This window comes from Aspergillus glaucus, assembly GCF_001890805.1.
Source record: "Aspergillus glaucus CBS 516.65 unplaced genomic scaffold ASPGLscaffold_10, whole genome shotgun sequence".
NCBI classification, from domain to species: Eukaryota; Fungi; Ascomycota; class Eurotiomycetes; order Eurotiales; family Aspergillaceae; genus Aspergillus; species Aspergillus glaucus.
Window position 1 is genome coordinate 422,852 of NW_019170462.1, and position 16,925 is coordinate 439,776.

At 49.0% G+C, this 16,925-nt stretch overlaps 9 protein-coding genes across 9 annotated transcripts; 5 read left to right on the top strand and 4 right to left on the bottom strand.

Moving 5' to 3' along the window:
* Positions 1 to 723: 723 nt before the first annotated feature.
* Positions 724 to 1,240, bottom strand: ASPGLDRAFT_66515 (40S ribosomal protein eS27; the record flags this gene model as incomplete). Its single annotated transcript, XM_022549027.1, has 3 exons — positions 724 to 906; positions 993 to 1,055; positions 1,238 to 1,240. The coding sequence occupies 3 exons, from the start codon at positions 1,238 to 1,240 to the stop codon at positions 724 to 726; spliced, it is 249 nt and encodes an 82-aa protein (XP_022400941.1).
* Positions 1,241 to 1,595: 355 nt separating this feature from the next.
* ASPGLDRAFT_47077 (aminoalcoholphosphotransferase) lies at positions 1,596 to 3,641 on the bottom strand. Its single transcript, XM_022546587.1, has 6 exons — positions 3,267 to 3,641; positions 3,186 to 3,195; positions 2,932 to 3,089; positions 2,733 to 2,875; positions 2,015 to 2,682; positions 1,596 to 1,962 (listed from the first exon to the last, which is right to left on the bottom strand). The coding sequence occupies exons 1-6, from the start codon at positions 3,404 to 3,406 to the stop codon at positions 1,837 to 1,839; spliced, it is 1,245 nt and encodes a 414-aa protein (XP_022400942.1). The 5' UTR covers positions 3,407 to 3,641; the 3' UTR covers positions 1,596 to 1,836.
* Positions 3,642 to 4,072: 431 nt separating this feature from the next.
* ASPGLDRAFT_47081 (NIPSNAP family protein) lies at positions 4,073 to 5,762 on the bottom strand. The gene is made up of 3 exons (XM_022546588.1): positions 5,379 to 5,762; positions 4,959 to 5,249; positions 4,073 to 4,892 (listed from the first exon to the last, which is right to left on the bottom strand). The coding sequence occupies exons 1-3, from the start codon at positions 5,626 to 5,628 to the stop codon at positions 4,408 to 4,410; spliced, it is 1,026 nt and encodes a 341-aa protein (XP_022400943.1). The 5' UTR covers positions 5,629 to 5,762; the 3' UTR covers positions 4,073 to 4,407.
* Positions 5,763 to 6,400: 638 nt separating this feature from the next.
* ASPGLDRAFT_149476 (pyridoxamine 5'-phosphate oxidase family protein) lies at positions 6,401 to 7,663 on the top strand. The gene is made up of 2 exons (XM_022542038.1): positions 6,401 to 6,814; positions 6,871 to 7,663. The coding sequence occupies exons 1-2, from the start codon at positions 6,692 to 6,694 to the stop codon at positions 7,513 to 7,515; spliced, it is 768 nt and encodes a 255-aa protein (XP_022400944.1). The 5' UTR covers positions 6,401 to 6,691; the 3' UTR covers positions 7,516 to 7,663.
* Positions 7,664 to 7,890: 227 nt separating this feature from the next.
* Positions 7,891 to 8,772, top strand: ASPGLDRAFT_126019 (lipoyl(octanoyl) transferase LIP2; the record flags this gene model as incomplete). The annotated part of the gene is made up of 1 exon (XM_022540614.1): positions 7,891 to 8,772. One exon carries the CDS (start codon positions 7,891 to 7,893, stop codon positions 8,770 to 8,772), a length of 882 nt encoding a protein of 293 aa, XP_022400945.1.
* A 191-nt stretch (positions 8,773 to 8,963) lies between these two features.
* Positions 8,964 to 10,412, bottom strand: rho3 (Rho family GTPase RHO3). The gene is made up of 8 exons (XM_022543993.1): positions 10,120 to 10,412; positions 10,014 to 10,064; positions 9,925 to 9,942; positions 9,838 to 9,854; positions 9,762 to 9,776; positions 9,586 to 9,707; positions 9,327 to 9,528; positions 8,964 to 9,274 (listed from the first exon to the last, which is right to left on the bottom strand). Exons 1-8 carry the CDS (start codon positions 10,167 to 10,169, stop codon positions 9,156 to 9,158), a joined length of 594 nt encoding a protein of 197 aa, XP_022400946.1. The 5' UTR covers positions 10,170 to 10,412; the 3' UTR covers positions 8,964 to 9,155.
* A 999-nt stretch (positions 10,413 to 11,411) lies between these two features.
* Positions 11,412 to 13,748, top strand: ASPGLDRAFT_171352 (putative COP9 signalosome subunit 2 (CsnB)). Its single transcript, XM_022542736.1, has 4 exons — positions 11,412 to 11,626; positions 11,686 to 11,844; positions 11,908 to 11,968; positions 12,019 to 13,748. Exons 1-4 carry the CDS (start codon positions 11,583 to 11,585, stop codon positions 13,246 to 13,248), a joined length of 1,494 nt encoding a protein of 497 aa, XP_022400947.1. The 5' UTR covers positions 11,412 to 11,582; the 3' UTR covers positions 13,249 to 13,748.
* Positions 13,749 to 14,030: 282 nt separating this feature from the next.
* Positions 14,031 to 14,503, top strand: ASPGLDRAFT_311113 (uncharacterized protein). Its single transcript, XM_022544013.1, has one exon. It carries the CDS (start codon positions 14,145 to 14,147, stop codon positions 14,403 to 14,405), a length of 261 nt encoding a protein of 86 aa, XP_022400948.1. The 5' UTR covers positions 14,031 to 14,144; the 3' UTR covers positions 14,406 to 14,503.
* A 699-nt stretch (positions 14,504 to 15,202) lies between these two features.
* ASPGLDRAFT_126394 (OTU family ubiquitin thioesterase) lies at positions 15,203 to 16,876 on the top strand (the record flags this gene model as incomplete). The annotated part of the gene is made up of 7 exons (XM_022540639.1): positions 15,203 to 15,274; positions 15,343 to 15,429; positions 15,500 to 15,563; positions 15,617 to 15,882; positions 15,942 to 16,213; positions 16,267 to 16,740; positions 16,798 to 16,876. 7 exons carry the CDS (start codon positions 15,203 to 15,205, stop codon positions 16,874 to 16,876), a joined length of 1,314 nt encoding a protein of 437 aa, XP_022400949.1.
* Positions 16,877 to 16,925: the final 49 nt, after the last annotated feature.

Sequence of the window (16,925 nt, forward strand, 5' to 3'; positions counted from 1 at the left end):
CGAGATTCCAGAAAGTCATTGATCGCGTGGGGCGTAGGGCAAGAAGGCTACGAACAGACTACAGACGACCACTCGAGACAGCAACAGAGGTCATGGATATGTATGACTTGGGCCAGCACAAGGTTCCCGGAAACGTGCTGAACCTATCCGCCAACCCAAGACAGTATCCATAACCAATTCCGCATCCCTCATATCCCATATCGAAGTCGTCATGGCTGGGGTGCGCGTTGCCGATGTTGTTGGTGTCTTCGTTGCTGTTCTAGTGGTCGATCCATCGTTGACAGTTGTTTTAATTGCAATCGCATGTGCATTCGTCGAAACAAGTCGTACAAAAAAATAAACACGTAACAGGACGATAGTGAAAAACGTATTGACATAGCTTGTAGACCGACCATGTGCTAGATATCCGGAACTCCCCATCGTAAGAAGTTGTAAGCAAGAAAAACGAAGCCTAAACAGAAATGCCACACTTTTCAAAACATTTTTTGTTGTCGAAATTTTGTCAAATTTTTGGAGGGGGATCTGATCTGGGCGAGGATTCCATCTTCTATCTGCTGCGGCTGCTGCTCATTTCATTCCATTCCTTTCATTGTAAAAGAAAAGAAAAAAAAGGTATTAATCCATCCGTCGAAAAAAAGAAGCAAGAAACGCCACATTTCTTTTCTCATCACATCACATCAAATCGCTCCGCTCCGTTCCGGCCGACGTTCGTTCGCGTCACATTTACTTTCTCCGGAAAGAGCAGCCCTCGGTCAGACGAGCCTTACCACCGGTGGGCTGACAGAGAACGGTCGAGCAACCGGCGCAGATGACAACGGTCTGGGCGTGCGAGAAGACGGTGGTGATAGTGAAGCAGCCGGGGCACTTGACGTCCATGAAGAAAGAGCGAGGCTGGGGCACAAGGGTCTGTTGCGAGAAGAAAAAATCGAATCAGTCTTGGGACCTTGGTGGACGGGGGGGGTGTGGTGTGCTCAGGATATGTAGCGACATACCTTGAGCTTGTGCTTACGGGCCTCAGCCTGAGGCGTAGGGTTGAGGAGGTCGACCGCGAGAACCTATTGACACGAACAAAGGTTAGTTATCTCCTTCTCATCCTTCAATTTGCAATGAACGGTCGGTCGGTGACCAGCGACGGCGACGGCGATGAAGTCCCCCCATCTGACAGCGACAGCATCCTCGTCGTTGTAACGTAGATACGACATCGAACAGCATCCTGAGGAATAAAAACAAAACTCACCATCTTGACGAGACAAAAAGTCGATCAGCGAGATAGGTTGAATAAAGGCGCTGATAGAGATGGCCTGCTTGGGGATGGTTGGTGAAAAAGCGGAAGAGAGGTCTCGTGGAGAATGGGCGATTTCGAAGCGAATTCTCAATTGGGGGCAGCACACCCTCACTAGCCCGCGCCTGAGTTTGGGGGGCAAAAATTACTAGGGTTGAAACCCTCGCTTACTTGCCTGTTTTGGGTAGGCCTTGGTGTGACCGGTACGGCAAGGGGACCGGCCAATCAGCGGCGCGGGATCGGACGGAGAAGATGCCGATTCGCGGGTTCATACAACGGCCTAGCAACTTCTCGAGAGATCTATGGCTTTTAGAGATGAAGAAATGCAGTCAATTGCTAAATACAACGCTCTATCGCTAATGGTAATTACCGCTGTTATACACATGAATGATATCAACCTTTTGAATGCAATACCTACGCGCGCGAGATGGTCTAGATTCTCCAAAAGCCCCATCTTGGCCGTTGGTCATCAGGAAAGAGAAAGAAATCGAACTATTTCACCCTAGAAGTGTCGCATAGTTGATATGCGATTGGTCAGGCACCCAACGAGCCAATCACTGGGCCTTCTTCGCAACGGCAACGCCTTCCCTGGCAGTGGCCTGCGCTTCCTCGACGTGCGGGTGCTTGATAGTCAAGCACCAGATATCGATATAATCGCAGATCGTGGTGATAACGTCATGCTGCAACACATTAGTCTTCGTCGTAAAGATCAATGGAACCGTTTAGACATACCACGAAGCTTCCATAGATACCAACAGCCAGACCAAGCGAAACAAACACAAACGCCACCTGGCTGCTCAAATCGGCTCCAAGAATGCTAGACCAGAGACCAAAGAAAGGACCCGCACTGTCGAACACGGCGAGAGCCAATGGAACCTGAAGAATGTTAAAGTACGGGAAGGGAGTCTTGACCAGGTGTCCCACGATCATCCGGCCCACAGAATAGGCGTTAATCAAGCCAACGTACAGAACGAATGGAATCAAGTGATTCTCCAAAATAGCCGGCTGCAAGTACAGGTAGGCCGGGACGAAGATCCAAGTCGCCACAAGAGGGAGAAGACCGAACAGGGGCTTGATAGGGTCCTGGCCGCGTTCCCTGCGGACTTGCACGACGTGGTAGATGCTGGATCCGGTGGCGAAGAAGAGAAGCAGACCACCATAAACCAGGTACCACTGCGTAAAGGACATTTCATAGGCGGCTTCGGGGATCCAATCCAACTTGGGCACGCCGACGGTGTCGAACATAGCACGGTGCCAGAAGCTGCCGCCACCTTCGTAGGCCGTAAATGCGAACACCACGCAGAGCGTCAGCACTCCTTCCACGGGGCCCGAGACGATACCCAGCGTCAACACCTGGGTGTAGTACTCATCCCAGGTCTGAACGTAGAAGGTCATGGTGGCTAAAGATCAGTCAGCCTCTCTCAAACGTACAATCAGAAGCTGCACGTACATCCAAACAGAGTCAACACGGTAGCCCATGATTGACCAAAGTTCATCGTAGAGCAGAAGATCAAGACACCCAATGCGGTGTTGCAAGCATCGACGCTGTGATCAAACAGTTCACCCAGAGGACCACTCTGTCTCGTTCTCCGCCTAACACAGATACTTCAGTACGCGAAAACCGGGAAAATGGGGTGGAGAAGACATACGCCTGCATGCCATCTACAGCATCGAACGTCTGGTAGAGGAAAAGACCCAGCGCGCAGCTGGCATAGACCCAAGGGGGACAGTCCTGGTCCAGCGTCGGGTTGTAATAGAGCACGGTGAAGAGATTAATTACCACAAATAAGAAGCCCGTCAGGGTGATCTAACGTCATACGGTCCTTGTGTTATTATCATCATTGACGCATTGGGCAAGAGGGCACAGAAGATGCAAAGGGCTAGAGTAAGAATAAACACTTACGGCATTGGGCCTGCGCGACGGTTAGCCATGACCTTTCATCATCATCGTCATTTTTCCGCAATAGGAAAAAGGGAAACTCACGCCATGCTCATGGGAAAACAGTGGATCACAAAGTTATTGTAGAACGGCTTGAGAATGTACCGGCTTATGAACGAGTGGTCGACACCCGCATACCGGTAACTCTTCAAATTAGGCAATTGATGCTGGCGAATGTACACCATCTTGACGGCTTGCTTTCCCCCTGTGGGAATACCTCAACTGGGTGTTTTGCCGTTCTGTGCCAGTCAGTAATATCGGAATGGGAAAGAGAACAACGAGAAGTACGCGACGGATTGGGCCGGACAATGCAAAGCGGTGAAGAAAGAAAACAGACGAGCAGTTCGAGAATTTGAAGACGAATGGCGAGGAACAGGGCAGGTATATGGGATTTTGGACAGGTGGGTGCTCAACAAGAATATTATACCAGGCGAGAAGAAAAAGAAAAGAAAAAGAAAAGAAAAAGAAAAGAAAAAGAAAAGAAAAAGAAAAGAAAAAGAAAAGAAAAGCAACAGTGCCCGATCCGATGTAAAGAAGCGCCTGCGTTAGTCGAGTCTGGCTTGTTTTTCTGCCGGCGGAGAAGCGAACCCCTCGAAAAAGCGCGTATGAGCTGTGCACGTAGACACTGTCGCTGCAGACTCTAGTTGCACGTGCGTGACTTGGTTTGCAATCAGTTATTGATTCAAGATGGAGGGCGATAATCGAAAAGACACGATCTTCACGGAGAAAAATGTTTTGAGTGGAGAAACGAAGGATTTCCGAAGCAAGAAATCGCGGTGGCCGAGGCTTAAGCTAGAAAAGGAGCTAAGAAAGGAGATAGTGAAAAGTTTAGAGTACGGGTCACGCTAAAATATTCAAGTAGACATTTCTCAATTGAATTTCTCGAAACTAAACACTGAACATCATATGTGATACACCAAAAAAAAAAATATGTACGATGGCCGATGTCCCAGGTATCAGGAAAATGTAAGACATGAAGTCGTCGACAGTCAACCAATTCCTCTTCGGAACCACCCCCAAACAATCAAGCTTCCATATGAGTAAAATCACTTCCACAGTCAATCGAGGTTGGTTGGCTGGAGCACCTGGGCCCGGCCACGGGGTGCTCGAGATAAGGTTGCGCTAAGAAATAGATTAATAGCGCCCCAGTGTTCCAGATTCGCCCTAGTCATGGCACTCTCCGGATTTAACCAACTGGGCTCCACGGCATCGGGATCAGGATCCGACTTTGCATGGTCTGGATCAGTGGAACCGTCTTGTGAACGGTCTCGGCCCAGCCTTCAATCTGCCACGACTGTTCCCGACGGATTTTGCGCTCTTCCAAGTTCGCAAACTGCCACAAGTGGTGCACCGTGTTCAAGTCGCCAATCTGCACGAACCATGCGCCCACACCTTCCATCACCTCCCGACGAGCTGTGAGGCCACGTCGCCAGTGCGTCTCCCATTCGAGGAGGTTTCCGGGGTGAAGAGTGTACGATCGGAGCTCGAAGATACCTCCCAGGCGACGGGGTGGGGTCGTGGGCCAGAAAGAGAATTCTTGCATGAGGGATGTTTTCTTGCTCTTGATCAGCTTCTTCAGCTTGCGGTCGAATTCGGGGAACTCCGGGTGTTGCGAGATGCTATGCAATGAGGAATGGTAGCCATCGTATCGCTGGTACTCCCAGATGTGGACTTGATGGCCTTGTTAGCAAAAAAGAAGTCCCTCACGAGCAAAAGAACCTGAAGAAAGAGCTTTACCAAAAGTATCGTTATCGCCCACTTGCGTGCGCCAGCTGCCAACCAGGTGCAATTTGTTCTCCTCCATTTGGGCCATGCGGGGATACCAGGTGCTGATGAGGTCGACATATTCATCCACCTTGTCGGGCTTGACTTCGTGGAAGACGATTGAGTGGACGTATTTTCCGCGAGCGATGACTTGCGAGAAGGAGCGTTCAATGTCCTTGTCGAGCTGCTGGCCTTCCTTAGTTCCGTAGATGAGCGACGACAGCGCACCACGCTTGGGAGACTGATTCTTCAATTCTTCATCCCCTAGAGAACGGTGCATGGAAAGTGAGCCCAGTGCCTTATTATCAAGAACCGCAGCGGCATCAAAAACATGTTTATTGGTACTGCTCGTGTTGCTCGAATGAGGAGCAGCGGGAGCGGTAGCGTACTCACGGAAACGATCACGGGAAGTAGGGGGAGGGGAAGAGGCAGATGAAGCAGAAGCATCGACAGACTGACTCTCTTGTTCCTTCTTCTTGCGGGCCACCTCCAAATTCTCACGAAACTCCTTTTGACGCGCGTTGAACTCGGTAGCCGAGTCGGCAGTGATGTCACGAATGGAGGGGGTTCTGGAGACCACGGCAGACGAACTGAAGGGTCGTGCCAGAAGGGAAACAGGACGAGCAACACGCGAAGCAAGCATGATGGGAAACGCTGAAAACAACCACAATAGCAGGACGAAAGAAAATCGACAAACGAGACAAGAACGGTGTAAGTCGGTCAAGGTGAAGCTGAGGAAAGCTTCGTCAACGACAGTCAAAAAAAAAAAAAAAAACACAACGATTGATCACACGACTTGAAGTACAAGAGAAAAGTCCCTTGTAAGACACAGAGGAGAAGAAGCGGGGAATTAGAAAGAGAGCAACAGGGATTGGATGAAGGGAAGGGAAAGTGCTCTTGTGTCTGGGCAAACGGAGAGGAGGAACGTTGCAGTGCGAGGGTAAGACAAAAGCCGGAGAGGAGTAGGAGTTAGAGAGAGAACTGGAGATAGCCGAGAAGAGGAGCTCAGAGAGGGTGAAGATCGAAAATGTCGTAGAATTGGAAGATAGATAGCTTAGAGATGACTGCAGATATAGCGAAGAAATAGAGAGGGGGAAGAGAGAGAGGAGACCGAGTCGAGAGCCGATAAAGTTGCGAGAAACCGGGGAAAGGTGCGGAGAGCGCCCGATTGGAATGAAGTCACCGCTTCACTGCTACCCCAAGGGTACCTAGCTGTTAATAATACTATTCTGTAGGTTTATACTTAGCAGAGAATATTATTATGGAGTATCTTATGGAGTAAAGAAGATCTCTGAGTTCAGTGTGGAATGGGGTTGTTCATTCTTGAAGCCACCATGACGACAGTCTCCACTGGTTATCTGTAGGATGTTGTACAGACTACACAGCACTCTGTAGGAATACACAGAAACTGCATTGAGTATTGTTGTTTCTCCATTGCATTCAGAGTATCTTCAACAGTGTATAACCCCTTATTAGAGATTGTTCCTGTGTCTAAACCATCACAGTTATCCATAGCCATACCTGCCTCTATCCGGACTCTTATCAGTGACATCAGCAGTGGTGCAACCAAACAGTGCCGCCCGCCGGGCATCCACAGGGAACCTAAAATCATCGCCAGGATTGTCACTTCATCCTCAGATCCTCTATCTATTCAGTCTAACTCTTTACAGAGTATTGTGTATGTCCTTTGATAACAGAACACAGCCATGAACGACCCCTACAATCCAAATCCGCCCCTCACCTACGAGGCGTCCGCCACCACCACTCATCCCCACATCGCTTCAACTCTACCGCCAGAGGTAGTCTCTTGTCTGAAAAATTCACGCTTCGTATGATCTACACCTCAGATGGCAATAAGAAATTAAACAAACTGACCAATACTCAGCTCCATCTCGCAACATGCGACGGCTTAACCCCCCACATCTCCCTCATGTCCTACACCTACCTCCCCTCAACGCCTTTTGATGCGCACCCAACTATCATAATGACTACTAATCCGTCATCCCGGAAAACAAATCACCTCCTCACAAACCCCCGAGTCTCCCTCCTCGTCCACGACTGGGTCTCTCACCGTCCCCCGCTCCGCGCCTCTAACCCGGGGGATCGCGATGGTTCTCCTCCGCCCGCGGCCACCCGTTCGTCACTAGCTGGTATGTTGCTAAACCTGAATACCAGTGCACTGTCTAGTATTTCGACAACTCTTGCGGGAGAGGCACGGTTCCTAGAGCCAGGATCTGAAGAGGAAAGCTGGTGTAAGGAGAGGCATTTGGAGAATAATACGTTTGAGGAGGAGGAGATGAATATGTTCGGTCTGCGGCAGCAGCAGCAACAGCAACAGTCAGGAGAGGCAGCCGGCCAACGACGTCCCAGTATGACGGTCGATGATAATGCGCGGGTTGTTACGGTTAAAGTACGCGAAGGACGGATTGCAGATTGGAAGGGTGGTGTTCGAGATTGGACAATTGTCACGGATGGTCAGGAGCAGCCAGCGACAACGTCTGTCAATGGTGTGCCGTCTTCGTCTTCGTAGCGATCTCCGGGCTTATTCTCTTACTTTCATTGACGTTCAACACAACATGAAACTAAACTCCATACTACATGGCGATATCCCAACTCATTCCACTGGTATTTAATCCAACTAAGACATACAGGGGTACTACTCTCCCCGCTAAACTGCTACGTACCAATCAACCCACTTGTAATCCAATCCTCCACAATCCAGACAAATCACCTGACCTGACATCACTACCCGAGCTGTCAACCGATCCGATTTTCAATATCCACCAACGTCGAATGCGACATCGCCAGTCTACGATATGATCTAGCAATTGCAATCCTATCTTCTATACCACCAACTCTACAGTCCAACCCCTCCTCCCTCGAAAAAAAGACCACAACAACCACAATGCGCCTCGCCCACCTCCACCTCCCAAACATAACCCCCTTCTCCCGCGTCTCCCACCTCCAAGAAACCCTCACCACCCGCCTCCTCGCCTACAAAAAGCTCACATCTCAATCGCCCTCGCAATCACCATCGCCAACACCAACATCAACACCCTCAACACCCCCAGACCCCACAATCATAACCTTCACCCCAAACCCCGTCTACACAACCGGCCGGCGCGACCTTCCCCCCTCCAACACAGCGAGTACCAAGACACTCTCCCTCCCGCCGGGGCTGGAACCGATTCGGTCGCTTTTGGTTCCTGATGGTGATGGCCATTCTCATTCCCCAGCTGGGGAGAGAAAGGCAGAATACCACCCCACCCTCCGCGGCGGACAGACGACATACCACGGACCAGGGCAGATGGTCGCGTACACAATCCTCGATCTGAAGAGACTCGGTCTGACACCGCGGTGTCATATACGGGTGCTAGAGAATAGTGTTGTGGATGTGCTGGGGCGGTATGGGATACCGGGTGCTATTACGGAGGATCCGGGGGTTTGGGTTCCCTCTTCTTCGTCTACGGGGGCAGGTGCGCCGAGAAAGATTACTGCGGTGGGGGTGCATTTGAGAAGAAATATTAGTAGTTATGGGATTGGGTTTAATGTAACTGAGGAGCCGATGTGGTATTTCCGGCAGATTGTCGCGTGTGGGTTGGAGGGACGTGAGGCGACGAGTCTGGAGGGGCAGGGGGCTCAGACTTCAATCAATGATGTGGCGGGTCAGTTCGTTGAGGCGTTTACGAGGACGATTAATGCGGATTTTGCTTGTGGGGATGGCGCCTCTGGGGAGAAGATTGATGAGGTCTATAACGTTCGAGAAGAGGATCTTTTACGGGCATGATTAAGCCTGGATATGGCAATCTATTCAAACGAAAATAGATATCCGCAGCAGATAACGATCATCAGGGTGGTACATATGGGTAATCTCTGGAAAAGACACAAATCGCATATAAAACATTCCTCGCCTCTTTGGCGGACTGGGTAATAACGGAAGTAAAAGAACAAAGCCTGGGTATTCTCCGATAACGTACCCGTCTTGAAACATTAAAAGTAAAAGTTAGGCCAAAATATATATAGAACGAAGAGAATAGGGCAATAAAAAGAGCCCGCGCCAAGGTGCTGAACAAGCAAAGGCTGATGCATGGTCAAATTGAATCCCGAGGACGAACGACTGACAATTTGGTCAGGCATTGGACCGAGGGACGCGATCACATGTTGGGACGGTCAGAGAATAACACATCCCTGCTTGCTCGACTTGGACCCTTGGGTTTTGACGTCGAGGGCAACCTTGGCGGCTTCACCAAAAGTTTCTCGGATGCCACGGTTTTGGACGGCAGAGCATTCTAACCTTTGTCAGCCTAAGTCCAATTCTTGGAAATGAGAACCATATCTTACCAAGGTACTTCACCGCGCCAATCTCTTTTGCCTTGGCCAATCCCTGCTCGAACGTAATGGCGTTTGGGTTGTCGTTCAGATCCTCGTCTTTCCTCAAGTCGCATTTCAATGCTGTAAGGACCATCCTCACACCCGGGCAGTTTTCGGAAATCTCCTCCACCCACTTGCTGGCGACGTTCTCAAACGAATCGGGGCTGTCGACCTGTATCACGAATTAACCACCGCAAACTCGACAATCAGATATGAAGTCGATGCTTACGCTAAAGCAAAGCATAATCACGTGGGTATCTTCATATGAAAGCGCGCGCAATCGATCGAATTCTTCCTGACCGGCCGTATCCCAGAGCGACAGTTCCATATGCACATTATCGACGAAGATATCTGAACAGGATGAGTACGTGAAACGAACGCGACGGGATATGGATTGTTAATTACCATGGACATAGTTCTCTAATAACGCAAAGACGTTAGCATATACATCAATTAATAGCTGGGAATTGGGCGCGCGTACCAAAAACAGTGGGTTCACTATACTCCGCAAAATCCAGTGGTTAGTCTCCTGTCGCGACCTGAATGTCTCAGTGTAGAGTCGCCTTACTATACTGTAGGGAAAAACCTAGCATGAAGAAGTAAATTAGCTGAATTGTACTCAGTAATTAAATTGAATTGAGACAGTCCAAAACTCACCCTCTCGTAAACACGTTTAGCGCCGAGGTCTTGCCACAAGCACCGTCGCCTCTACCCCAGAGTTAGCACCCTTCCAGAAAACCGACAGGCCATGGATATCACTGACAAGAGAACCATCTTCCGCTGAACGACTTTCTGACGCCCGCAAAGCTCCATGGTGGTGAATGGTGTCAAGGTCACGTCAAGGTAATAAGGTGGCGCGAAGAGGAATCAGGGGAATTGAATAGCGGCAAAGAGAGATAATCTTGGATCGAGAACAATAAAAGCGGGTATTAATTATATATATAACGAGAGTCGTGTCGCAATCGCTTCAGGTAATGATATAGAGCAGAAAATGAATAATTTGAAGAAAAGATGAAAAGAGAGAATCAGGCAGTGCAGAGGCAAGTATCGTCGTCGATGACATACGATCCCAAAACGGAACAGCGAATAGGGCGAATGCCTGCGCCACAGTAATCCACCAACCTAATCAGGAAATACGAGCAATTCCTGTCTTTGGGACTAATAACACGACCTAATAATCAGCTTGTGATATTTATGGGTGAGAGCGGCATCTGCAGAGTTCTCCGTGTCTGGCCTCCCGAGTGAGTTTTGTTCCTGGGGAATAATGAAATTAAAGGATGGAGACAATGGACCCGTTCTGTCACAATTTAAAGATCCCCACTGGTGATGCTGAACAATGAGGCTTGATCCGGGTTTTTGCAGTCAAAATTTGCTGTATCACTGGTTTAAAAATAGGATTGTGTAGAGTTTGTTGCCTATGATGCTGTAAAGATATATATATCTCTTCGCAGGAATTGATGTACATATTCGTATGGTTCGAAGTAAATCTACGCTGTACAGAGTACAAGCCACAAGTAACCCAATAAGCGCTGCCGCACGCAGAGATCAATCATATCACACAGTTGAACCACTCATATTTCTTTAATTTGGTAGTGCTTTCAATTCCTTCTAATACTACTCCGTACTATGCGGTAGTAATCAACGACCTCGATGGACTGAACAGTGTCTGGCCTGATATAACAGTGAAATACTCACATACAACTGTATGCCGGTTTGCTAACATTCATTTCCCCCAGCACCCACTTCAAGAGGCTCAATAGTGGGAATCAGAGGCCGATAATTTCAGCTCCTTGCAATCGCGTATATTTATGCCTGCGCATGGACAATCTGCAAATCCTTTAAGCATGGAGCTGGAAATATATTTCTTGCTGGAGCGCATTGACTCAGCGCTAATATAAAGCTACTCCGGTGTTTTAAGCTATTCAATATAGCTAGCATAAATCTGCAATAGATATTTATAATGATCTCGATCATAGAAAATTAAAAAGAATGCGAAGATGTTGAGATTACAAGCACTCATACTAGGCGGCCATTCTGAGCGCGGGGAACACGGGACTCCGATAGGCGCGGGAGCTCAGTTTGGAAGCTCACTCTACCATCCATCTGTCAACACTCACTACCTGCGCCTCTTGCCACAAACAGCGACCGGATTTTCATCTTTAAAACTGTCAAGAATCATCTCAAAAACCGTTAGACGTCATTTATTTCGCCATATAACCTTTCACGATGTCCGACGACGATGATTTCATGCAGGACTCTGGTGACGAGGAGTACGCCCCTCGCGCCCACCAGCTATCTATCAGAACAGAACTAACCGGTACCAACTTAGTTATGACTTCGAATACGAAGACGCCGACGACGATGAATCTGGAGACGTTGGAATCGAAAATAAATACTACAACGCCAAGCAGATGAAGGCCGATAATCCAGAGGAGGCTATCGATGAATTTTTGGGTGTACCTGCACTAGAAGAAGAGAAAAGCGACTGGTACGGGTCCCGTCGCTTTGTGTCTGGAGTGATATGGTAATAGACGCTGAAACTTTTGTCCAGGGGATTCAAAGGATTGAAACAGGCCATCAAACTTGAATTCAAACTGGGAAGATATGGCGATGTACGCAGTTTCCTCGAAAGCACATGCCCACCCCATGCTGACTATCCCAGGCCGTCGAACACTACCGCGAACTCCTTACCTACGTTAAATCGGCCGTCACACGAAACTACTCGGAGAAGTCGATCAACAACATGCTAGATTACATCGAGAAAGGCTCTGACGACGCCAAGGCCTATCAGTGCATGGAGGAGTTCTACTCGTTGACCCTCTACTCTTTCCAAAACACCAATAATGAGCGTTTATGGCTGAAGACCAACATCAAGCTGGCCCGTCTTTGGTTGGAGCGCAAGGAGTATGGCCAGCTGAGCAAGAAGGTGCGGGAGTTACACCGCGCATGCCAGCGGGAAGACGGCTCGGATGACACCAGCAAAGGCACCTACCTTCTCGAACTCTACGCCCTTGAGATCCAGATGTATGCGGAAACGAAGAACAACAAGCGACTCAAAGCCCTGTACCAGCGAGCGCTCCGTGTGCGGTCGGCCGTGCCACACCCCAAGATCATGGGAATTATCCGCGAGTGTGGTGGAAAAATGCACATGAGTGAAGAGAACTGGGAGGAGGCACAGAGTGACTTTTTCGAATCGTTCCGGAACTACGACGAGGCGGGATCCATGCAGCGGATCCAGGTGCTTAAGTATCTGGTGTTGGCGACCATGTTGATGAAGTCGGACATCAACCCGTTTGATTCACAGGAAACGAAGCCGTACAAGAGCGACCCACGCATTTCGGCCATGACCGACTTGGTGGATGCATTCCAGCGGGACGATATCCACACGTACGAAGAAATCCTGAGCAAAAACCCAGACGTGTTGGCCGACCCGTTTATTGCGGAGAATATCGATGAGGTCAGTCGGAATATGCGAACTAAGGCCATTCTCAAGTTGATTGCCCCGTACACGAGATTTTCGTTGAACTTTATCTCCAAAAACATAAAAATCTCCGTGCAGGAAGTTCAGGACATTTTGAGCTTCCTAATCCTGGACAAAAAGCTCGATGCTAAAATTGACCAACAAAATGGTATTGTGGTGGTCGAAAATAACAGCGACGTGGATCGATTACGATCTCTCCAGGAGTGGATCTCGTCGCTGCGGACGCTGTGGGAAGCGACCCTGAACGGCGAGGGGTTCAAGGCGGACGAGGCTGCGCAGCTTCAGGGCATGGCAGCCGGACCCATGTTCCCATTGGGGTTTGGCGATGACGGTCCAGTGGGGGCAAGTATGCGCACCCGATCACGGGGCGGATTCAAAGGCCGGGGAAAGGTCGGATCGAGGGCGTTTTAGGGCGTGCATATACACGCGCGCTCCGCCGCGAAAAAGAAAAAAGACAGATTTCTTTGTCTCATCCATGATTGCTGCAGGTCTACACCGGAGGTGGGCTGAACGATGCATGTAGGCGAAGAAGCTAGTTGTCTGTCTGTCGGCCTGTCTATGGGCGTGATGTGTTGTGATCGCCGGGGGGAAGCAGACGATGCGGTGTGTTCCCGCAAACACCGTACTTTTTTTTTTGTTGCTAGTGTCCCATTTGCTTTTTTCCCCCCTGCCAAACTGGATTTTGACTGGATAATGATAATGAATTACGAAGATAATGAGATTCTAACCAGAAGTCCGATGGCTTGTTTTTGTACGGCTATGGCGCGTCATGTACCGGGTACTTGCACCCTGGTGGCTGGCAGTACTTACTTCAGATGAAGTACTAGTGACAGTTGGCGTCTGTCAACGAGTCAGGACTCAAATTTTTTTGTTTTGCTTTTTGTTTTGCTTTTTTTTTTTTTTTTTTTTTTCTTGTGCAAGTTCTCTCGAAATGCCCTTTTCGTACCTAGAACGGAGCCGAAGATGCCGGGATTGTTGAGAGTGTATTTCTGTTTATTTTCAGCGGAGCCACTTCCGAGGGGCCCCCCTGTCACTGTACAGATGGATTCAGATCGGGTCGAAGAGTAGCAAACAAGCATGAAGCTGCAGTCCCGTCACATCTCAAGCCATCTGGCGCAGACCAACGAGGGCTGTGTGGAAAAGGAATGGTAGATCTAGCAGTTAGATATCAATGTATACCTGCATCATGACAAATATCCACTGGAAGTGACGGCAATACATGATGTGACACTGGAGAATACTATCGATTCTATAGTGGTAGCCTTTATTAGTGGGTTTGTTTCTTTTTTTTCTCTTTCTTGTGTGGTATGCATACAAGTAGTACTAGTAGTGTGTATATACTTGCTTGTTATTATTACAATTTATGGTCTGTTGTTGACATCGCAAAGTCTGGAGATAAACCAAACCCCGCTTATTTTTTTCTCCTCTTTTTTTTCTTTTTTTTTCTTCTTTTTTCCCCCCTTCTCTCACATCCTATTAATTCTCGTCTATTTCTTTTAAATCCCATCAAGATCATCTGTAGCTTTCCAAATCGCATCCCTGTTGTTGGGTCTTTTTGTCCATATTAAACCAATATATATCATCGCTTGGTTCTTATCTCATCCTGGCACGTGCGGAAAGCGGATTGTGGCTGCATCTCGCCTGGAAAAGAAACAAGGTATGTTTTTTTCTTCTTTTTCAACTGTTTGTTCTCATTCTCTCTTTATCCCTCGAATTATCCTCTTTTGTCGGTAAGATGTGATATCGGGTTTGTCATCATTCGGAATCTGTTTCCTCCACTCTTTCTCACTGTCTATACGCATCTCTCTTCTGTTACGACCTATGAAGGAAAGAGCATTGCGCTTTCGATGGCACCACCGGATAACCATCTGTGCTTCTTCAGCGAACGGGCTGTACTTTTGATGTGTTGATTTTCGGGTTTACTGACGGTCTATCGGGTCCGATACAGCTGCTGATCCTCCCCGAACTTCTCCATCCGGCGCGCAACTCCAGAAACCAACTTGAGGTAGAGCAAAAGATGCTGGCTGGTCTGGTGTGTATAAAGAACAATCTCTTTCTGCCATTATTGATTCATGGTGGATGATATCGAAGCTGACAATTTTCTAATACAGGCAACTGCTTGTCACATTGAACTTTAAGAAGCGCTGTCTCCAATCTTGCGATGTCCTTATCGGATGTTCCGTTCGCCCATTTCCTACCTTACAACCACAGCCACTACTTCACGGATTACCACGACCTATCTGCCGCGAACTCCATCTACCAAGACCCTACCTTTCACTCTCCCGCCCCGGTCCTCTCCCACGGCGTGTCATCGCATTTCTCCACTTCCGTCAAGAACCGTAGCGTCGCCAAGTCCGCATTCAAGATGAACACATTATCGACCGAGGAGATGGAGCGGTTTCAGAAACTCTCGAACGAGTTTGAACCAGACGTTCAGGTACGGAGTGCTTGGGAGGATTCCGCTTGATTCCGCATCAGAACAACCCGGCTGACACCAGGTGGCAGGGCCCGCTCGTATCGACAAAACAATCGACTCAGGCAATTACGATGGATTATGCGAATGCAGATCCTACTCTGGCTACAAAGACTAGCGTACGACACTTTCCCCCCTCAATTTGCGATAAGGGAACCTCGTGTGGTCTCTAACTGCTCTATTGTACAGACACTTGCCCTCACACATCCCACGTCGCGTATCATGAAAGGCGATGGCAATTGTGGTTGGAGAGGTATGGCCCGGTTTTCGGGAGAGTGCTTAATATCTTTGACTGATTTTGTTTAGCGGTCGCATTTGGCTACTTCGAGAATCTCTTCGCCCTTCGCGATTTGGTTTTGATTCAGAACGAGCTAATCCGGATCAAATCGTTATCCAGCCTCCTCGACCAAGTCGGCCATCAAGACTACCTTTACGAGATCTTTGTCGATGCCACAGAACAGGTCTTCACCCAATTAATCCAGGCCATTCAAGATGGCGTCCGTGACGATTCGTTCCTCGTCGACACGTTCAACGTCGAGTACAGCTCGAACGCAATTCTTACTCACTTCAGAGTTAGTATACTATAGCTGTCTCCCTGACAGAGTGAATATTGACGATGTCTTCAACACAGCTTCTTACAGGCGCGTGGATGAAACTGAACCCTCAGCGGTATCAAGCGTTTGTCCCCATGCCGTTGGATCAGTACTGCGCAACACGAATCGAGACGGTTAAATCGGAAATCGACGAAGTCGGGCTTCAAGCATTAATCGATGGTGTCATTGAACGATCCGGGTTTGCCGTTGAGATTTTGTATCTCGACCGCAGCCAGGGCGATGCCGTGACGCCTCACTTGTTGACAACAAACCAGGCCAGCATTGAAACCATCCGACTATTATACCGACCGTGAGTTTACATGCTGATTCGCGGTGCATTGAATAAGCTAACTTGTACCACAGAGGTCATTACGATCTGCTTTACCGCCCCGAACCAACTGTGAATATGGAACCCGTGGTTAACTACCAATACGCAATGACTTCTAACTACTCCCCCTGGGATCAAGGTGCCCTCTCCTTCGACGTCAACCCAACCTTGATGTCAATTCCCAACCTAATGATGGATCCGGCCTTTGCGATGGGTGCGCCCCCGATGTCTCCGGCTCCGATTTCTCCCCCGACTCCTTCAAGTCCATACCGCGTGTCTTCCCCTCATGAAGTCTACCAAGCTCAAATTCCCACTTCACCACCGCCACCACCGGTTCAAATGCCATCGCCGCCTGCGCCTCGGATGTCTGCTCCTCCTCCGTCAGGTCCTCCTCCGCCGATGAGCAGTCTGCCGAATCGGTCCTCCGATGGGCCTCAGATTCGATTGAACCCGTTGGTGATGAAGCCTAATCTCAGTCGTTCTCTTCCGATTACCACCCCATTTAAGAAGTGAGTCACATCCTCCCCATTGGGAGACACTGAAATGGAAGCTAACGTGCGCCACAGCTCTCCTTACAACCAAGCCCACTTCCAAAACCAAGATTTCGAACCGATCCACTGGGAACCCAGCGACTCCCGCAAATAGATTCGCCACCATCTTCATCAAATAGAAAGGAAGCTTTGTTGAACGAAGC